At 42.2% G+C, this 7,947-nt stretch overlaps 1 protein-coding gene across 1 annotated transcript; it reads left to right on the top strand.

Annotated features, from left to right (window-relative positions):
• Positions 1-5,535: 5,535 nt before the first annotated feature.
• Positions 5,536-7,416, top strand: LOC134459488 (limbic system-associated membrane protein-like). Its single transcript, XM_063211884.1, has 2 exons — positions 5,536-6,143; positions 7,299-7,416. Exons 1-2 carry the CDS (start codon positions 5,891-5,893, stop codon positions 7,397-7,399), a joined length of 354 nt encoding a protein of 117 aa, XP_063067954.1. The 5' UTR covers positions 5,536-5,890; the 3' UTR covers positions 7,400-7,416.
• Positions 7,417-7,947: the final 531 nt, after the last annotated feature.

The following is a 7,947-nucleotide window of genomic DNA, read 5'->3' as shown; positions in this document are numbered from 1 at the left end:
ATGATCAACATTTGGTATATAAAAGGAATATGTAGGCACATAGGCCCTATTTCTAAAATATGATGAAGCATTATCAAATGCCTTCAGTGGTACAAATTAAAAAGGGCTCAGAAGTTCACCATTTCTTATGGGTAAATAGTAGGCTAGTTAAGTTCAATCTACTATGAGAGAGAGAGAGAGAGAGAGAGAGAGAGAGAGAGAGAGCTCTCATTGGATTGGTTAACACCACTGTTAAGAGTGAGGTTATTTTCAGCTCTCTAGGACAGTAGCACAGCAAAGGCTTTCTATTGCTGAGTTTGGCCAATCGTTTTTTCCACAACTGGAGCAAGAAACAGCACAAATTGAAGTGAATTCCATATGTCAACTACTAACATTTCCCTTACACGCCGCACGCGATGTAAACACAGTTAGCGATGATGCATGCGATTAGCGATTTGGACGAAGATCTTCGCATCTCGCCGCGTCATAACGCATCGTTGCGCACATGTTCTGTCACTCACCCGATGTTACATGTTTGCACACATGAACCAACGGCAATACCCCACAGTGCCTAATGCTTTCCCCTCATTCTGTGTTACCCTGGGACTAATTATCTAACCAATACAGTACCAGCAGCTTGCTACATAGCCTACTGTTGAAAGACAGTTAGCCTATGTATAAAGCACATTTAACGACTCACGTATATTGATCTCTGTCAGTTTTACTTTGTACTTGAGGCCTTTTGCTGGCATCTGCGCAAGAGGAAGCACTGGATGGTCTCTTCAAATATCTCCTAATACTAATATCCATGATGATTAACTTTGAACAGTTAGGCAGGCAACTACACAACGTGAATGTGTTTACATATTCCCTGGATCCTGATTGGTTCTCTCCGCTGCAGTCAAAAGGCACTGATTGGAAGGTCACATACCCGAATACAGAGCAGATGAAAATGATTCCTACTAAAGCGTTAAGTATGTTCAACAATATTTTTTAAATGACACCACATTTATTTTGGATTATTCGAATGGCAGATCACAAGGCGCAGGGAACATTGACGTGCGTAATTGCCATTAAGAGCTGCGTAAACTCTATTTAGAGGTGGGTAAACGCTATTTAGAGGTGGGTAAACGCTATTTCCTAAATTCCGTTTACGTGCGTTTACCCTCCACTACAGCCCTGACCACCACTACTACTACTATTATTGCTACCACTACTACCACTACTACTACTACAGCCAGGGCCGCTGACAGCTTTGGCTGGGCCCAGGACAAAGTCATCTGAATGGGCCCCCTCACCCAATACATTCAATGTAATGAGGACCCAATTATGGGCCCCCTATCTCCAGGGCCCGGGACAACTGACCCCTTTGCCCCCCCTTGCCGGCATCCCTGGATAAGGTCTACCAAAGATTCCAAGGCACACTGCTGGTGAAGTTAAAAAGTCTTTAATTAAACGTTTAATTAAAGGCTTTTAAACTTCACCAGCAGTGTGCCTTGGAATCTTTGGTAGACCTTATCAACAGCCACAACTGGAGCTAAGTCTGACCATAATTTAAGAAACTTTATCTCCTTGAGCCAAAGAGCACCTGCTAAAGAGACAAAAGTGAAGCAGCACTCCTCCATGATCAACATTCCCCAGTGAACAGTTGATTTTTTTTAGCATATACTGTGTAAGTGCCTTAATGTTGGGATCTGTAATATTGTCAATTCATACATCCCACAGGCGGTCTACAAACAGCCGCTGTTTTACAGAATTTGGCTGCAGTTCACCTAAGGGCGCTGGCGTCTGGCGAGCGAGCACAGAGTGTGGTTGCCCCATACCCGGGTATTTTGATAAACAAAGGCACGGTAAGGAGAGTGCCATTCAAGTCTCCGTTAATCTCTGTTTATATACAAGAGCTAACCAGATTTTTAAAAAAATCTCCACTTGCTGGAGTTTTTTTTTAAGCCTCGTTTATAGAGGGAAAACCTCCACAAACGAATGGAAAGGTCTGCGTTTACCAAAATACCTGGGTATGTATAAACGGTCCGTGTATCATCCGATCATTCAATTATTCCATTCAATTCGGCAAACGGAAAAACAAAAAAATGATGCAATATTTCGTTTTCCTGTTTTTTAGTATGAGCAAAACATTGGGGATTGATGTTTGTTTTCGTTTTTCAACCTAAAACAGAACAAATCATAAACAGGGAAACCAAAACGAAATTTCAACAGTAATTTTCGTTTATTTGTTTTCTTTATTCTTCACGGTACATTAGCCTTCCCATGGTCTCGTGGAGGCGCTAGAGCCTCGTGATGTCACAAGGCGTCATTTCAATTGGGATGTTGAATGAAGAAATGTCCACCAATATTGTTCTGCCTTGGCTGGCAGGGTGGAAACAGTTTTCTCCAGGGAAGTGTCTGCGAAGGGCCATTCCACAAGCGCAAATCGAGGAAGAGAGTTTAGATAATGGCGTGTATTACAGGCTGCACTCTGTCTCTCACGGCACGTCAGTCCGTGTGTGACCTCGGGCACAAACGCGAGATACAAGTTGACCATGGTGCCATTTGGGGCAAATTGCGCGCAGTCTGGGTTGACAGACAGCACATGTAACATGTAGGCCTAACTCACCCGACTCGCTTGGGAGGGTAGGTTAGTGGTCAGAGCGAGGGACAGTAGCCTATCATCTTAATGGAAAGACACTTCAGGCCCACGTTTAAATGGGGCCATGCGTAACGCATCCAAAACCAGGGAGGTGTCCCATGGTGTTCTAACAGATAGGTAGCCTAGAGGTCGGTCGGATGGAGACGTCTAACACCTTTCACAAATGTTCGCCTACAGTAGCCTAGCTTAAGTAGTAGCCTAATGCTGATGTGGCATGCAGAAATAGCAACCAGATACGCCTAAACCGTGGAGTAGACCTCGCTGGCAGTTCCCAGGAATAGGCTATCAGTATACGGTAGCCTACCACAACAGTTGAAGAAAAGTTTCTTCCGATTCACGCACCAATTGTCAAAACTTAATTCCACCTGTAATAATAAAATGATCTAGTGGAAGGAGCCTTAGCCCATTAGATAGTCACTCACAATTATTAACCTATAGGCTAGTATATGGGGTAGACATACTGGACCGGACACAGTAGCCTACAGTGCGTAAAGGAGTTAGGCTATCTTTACCACCCACAGGCACCGACATAAGGGGCTACCAGTAGGACAGAAAGATGTTCTGTGAAGTAGGAACATCAGAAGGCTGATTATAGGCCTCGGGGAAATGCGTAAAGCAGCGCGTTTGGTAGCAACTTGTGCACTATTGTGTCTTACTTATGCGAGCAATAGAAAAGCACCGCGGGAAATGGGATCAATAATCGTAAATTAGAGTTGTTATTTTGTTTTGTTTTTCTCGTTTATTACTTGTTCTGTTTTGAGTTGGGGAAAGGGAAATCAACATAACTTCCCATTTTTTGCCCATATGGAAAAACGGGAAAACAAAATATGGAGTCGTTATTTCGTTTTCCGTTTGCCAGATTGAATGGAATAATTGAATGATCGGATGATACACGGACCATAAACAGCCCCGTAGATTAAGTTCGCATTCTGTCTCCCTTGACCAAAATCTCAAAAACATACACACTGTCACTGACACTGTGTCGCATGTCTCTTCGTTGATTGTGTGCAGATTTAAAAGTGAATTTTCCGGCCATACATCTGACCTCGTGAGTTTCTATCCTAGACAGCCTCAAGCTGTTAGCTAAGCCATGTCCTCACCTATTTTTATTTTATTTTTTTTGCGTTGCTTCTAATCAGACCAAGAGCAATGTAAATATCGTTTCTGATCTCCGGAAAAGTCGGGAACTCCACCCACTTTGTCGGGAACCAATCAACTTTTAGCAGCTTCAACGGCGCTGGGTATAAGCGTGTTTAAGACAGTGACGTGGTTTGAGCAGATACATTCTATTGTGACTAAGAAAATGTTTGATTTAAACTTTGGCACAGCCTTTTCTGGCCTCGACCAGTAGCAAACCGAGGGAGGCGAGTTAATCAGGCCATTTGGGAAACGTGCATTGTTATGCTCTAGGTCAGACCAAGTCTCCAAGAGATTTGAAAGTCGATGATAATCAGGCTATCATGTACATGTCTGAACCACAGTGGGAAAGTGAACATAGGAGCAGGTCAATTCTTGGACCACTGATATTTATTATACAAATAATAATAATGCAGGGACACTGCATTGTCCCAGACAAATAAGCTACAAATATAAAAAATAAACAACTCTATTAATACTTCAACCCATGACCTAATAATAATAATAAAAAAATAATAAAACAATGCTCTAACACTCTCCTACTGTATTTCTTTAGATGGCCCCATAGGCCTGAACCACAGTGGTAATGTAAGCGTAGGGATGGGCAACGCACTGGAAATATGCTGCTATGCAGAGGCCAAGCCCATCCCCACATACAATTGGACACGCAACAGCAGCACTCTGGAGAAGGAGAACAGCGGTAAACTCCGCATAGAGTCGGTATCTGTGGACCACTCAGGGGAGTATAGCTGCAGTGTTGGCAACGGCATTGGGAGTAATCAGACTGCCAAGATGATGGTGGACGTCTACTGTGAGTTGACATTTTTTAACCCCTTAGAGCAGAGCCTCTGGTATAACCCTATTGTCACCAAAAAGTCTTGGTGGGTGTCTTAGGGCATTTGCGTTGTCAAAGCAATGGTGTTATGATGTGGTAGGTTGAGTGTTTTCAGTAAAGAGTGAATAGGCCCGTCGATGGTCCATCTGCAGTAAGAGGCCACAGGATAAAAGTTATAAAGTACTCCTGTGCTTCTACATTTACCGGCCATTCTTCTGTATTTTGAGATTTTAGTGGACAGGCTCTACCCACATCTATGAAATGGCTCTATATGTGACTAGCCACTAGAAAACAGGCCACAAGCAGACACGAGTGAAAATTGCAAATAAACACGTCTTTTTCCTTGATTTTGTGATTTTCATATTTATTTGCAGAATCTGCAAGTTGTGGTCTTCAAGAAACTAATCAATTCATCAGAAAACAGTATTGGTCTATCTGAAAGCATTTTGTCTTGAAAAGGGATCGCTTTATGTCTTTTCTGTGGGCAAGAGAAACATGAGGAGCTGAATTCTACTTTAAGAATTGATCACATTCAAAAGGCCACTAGTTCATGACATATCACCAGATTGCCTTGTGTAAGGTTATCACTGTAAAGCATAGAATCTGCACTATCAGAATCTATGATTAAATAAATATGCTGCCGGGACTAGTGTACTTGCAGCCTGTTGTGGTTAGGCACACACAGTAAGCTACTTGTCGTAGCCTACAATAAATCAGGACCCCATATCTGTAAAGGGGGAGGCTGTCATGTTTTAGCGTATGTATTGCACACTAGTGCATTCGGCCTGTTGGTGCAACGACTTTTGAAATATAGTATAGACAGGGTTGGACTGGTAGAGAAATAGGGCCCGGGCACTTTTGGCTAAAAGGGGCCCCTCATAATTAGCGGTGCTGAACTGAATCACCGGTGGACCCCGCACCCTCGTGGGTCCCTATTTTCAGAAATGTTTAAAAAAAAAAAAACGTTTTACTTATTTGTTTTACATTTCTGAAAGGGGCCCACAAGGGTGCAGGGCCCATCGGTAAATGCCCGGGATGTCAGATGCCCAGTCCAGCCCTGTGTATAGATAGCAGTGATGTTCTCAAGAACTGCACCCTAAGTTTACTGCAAGTGGGGCCAGTGAGGCCATTGATATCAAGATATCAATTGGACAACTAAGGGTTCCTGCCATGTTACTACACCTTTCATATAGCGCCCATTTTTTAATCTGAAAATCACCACATTTCCTTTTGTGTAACTACAATGTAATATCGTTCTGTGTCTCCCTCCACCCCATCAAGACAAACCCAGAATGCTGAACATCACCGGCAATGTGATCATCAAGGCGGGCAACACGCTAACGTTAGCATGCCACGCTAATGCTAACCCCACACCCTTCTATCAATGGAGGCATAACAGAACAGTGCTGTCCAATCAGAAGAGTGATACACTGGAGATTTACTCCATCAACGTAACCAACGGGGGCGTCTACGAGTGTATGGCCACAAACACTCAGGGACAAGACTCAGCTAGAATGACTGTGATTGTGACTGTGGAAAACTATGGTGAGTTGTGACTCCTGACGGGGGTTACATTCCATTCGTCCGACAGCCCATTACCGACCAAACACGTATTATGACCAAACCAAAACAATTCCTAACCCTAACCGTCATTAACCATCATTAAAGGGACACTGAGTGAGATTTTTAGTTGTTTATTTAAATAATTCATGCTGCCCATTTACTAATGTTACCTTTTTCATGAATACTTACCACCACCATCAAATTCTTAGTATTCATTATGATTGGAAAAACTGTACTTTTCATACATGAAAAGGGGGATCTTCTCCATGGTCCGCCATTTTGAATTTCCAAAAATAGCAATTTTTAGCTGCAAAAATGACTCTACTTGGACCTTACTAGAAAATATTTGTTTATTACTTAGTAAACTTTCATGTAAATATCAAATTTGGTGATGGCCAACCCAGTTTCAATGAGAAGCATAGTTGCAGTACCTTTTTTGACCATTTCCTGCACAGTGTCCCTTTAAGGTCTGTCAGTACACAATATTTTTAGTGGCATAATTTTGTAAATATTCACTTTTAAGTTAACTGAAAAATTCAAACTATGCCCAAACCAAATAATTCCTAACCTTAACCATTAGTGTCTGACTAATGGGCTGTCTGACCAATGGGCAGACCCCCACGGGTGCAGCCCAACTGTCATCATGTGAATCAGCTGTAACCTGTGACCTTACACCCTCACTAATAAGATGCACTCATTCCTTTGTTCGTATTACACATTGAAGATGGCTTAGTGCTGTGATGAGTTGACTGTGGAGACGGTGATTGAATAAATGATAATAAGGCTGAGCTTTTGAGTGCGGTTTTTCCACTTCACGTTTATGACCTGGCATGACATTGCATTGAGGTGCTTATTACATGTAGGCCTAGATAGTTCTAAATGCTGATATTTTTTTTAGCCATCCCTAACAGAGATGTTTTGAAATGAGCTTTCTACATATAGCCATATAGTAGGTGTGAACAACTTATGAGATGCATAAGTATGAAGTGCATAAGCCACACACAGGCCAACTGAGAACCGTGCCGATGCCCGTTCCCGCACGTAATCGTGAACCGGCCGGCGTGCTCACGCTGCAGATTATAGCAAATCCTTATTATATCTACTATATCCCTCTCTCCTTTTGTATCTGTCCTTCAGGAGATGCTGTGGTGATTGGAACATGGACAGTGGTCTGTGTCCTGGCGCTGGTGATCGCAGCAGTTTGCCTTTGGAGGAGGCGCCGCCAGCAGCCCCAGTAACAAAGAGCAACATGGGATTTTTCATGACCTGCCCGGAGAGAATTGTTTGTTTCAATGTCAATTACCATTACATGTTAATGTAATTATCACTCATCAATTTTCATTTAATCAATTGTCCTCTCTGAATTCCCGAATGTCATGAACAGTTATTGATATTGATACTCTTGTACTTTTTTTTTTTTTGTTCTAACATTATAATATATATAGGGTGTGTTCAGGTAAATTGGACCATCAGCTAAATTGGGCCAGATAAGCATTGGGTGTCTCATTTCTTTTAATTCTACAGACCAACCACCACAAATGTACTGAAATTGTTGCAACATTACTACTCTATCTGTTACAAGTCATTTGAATTGCATAACACCTTTTTGATGGGCAGGGGGAACCCTCATATGGAGACAGACAGAAGAAAGTGAATTTTCAGTCTTGCCAAAATAAGAAATCGTCTAGATAAAATAAGGATGATACTGTTTTCAGATGTGATCAAAAGTGGAAAAGCGGGTATGTTTTTAGATTTGAATGTGTGCCTTTAATCTGGAAAACATAGT

The sequence above is a fragment of the Engraulis encrasicolus genome, chromosome 1, assembly GCF_034702125.1.
Source record: "Engraulis encrasicolus isolate BLACKSEA-1 chromosome 1, IST_EnEncr_1.0, whole genome shotgun sequence".
In the NCBI taxonomy this organism is placed as follows: domain Eukaryota; kingdom Metazoa; phylum Chordata; class Actinopteri; order Clupeiformes; family Engraulidae; genus Engraulis; species Engraulis encrasicolus.
This window is presented reverse-complemented; position numbering and strand designations above follow the sequence as displayed.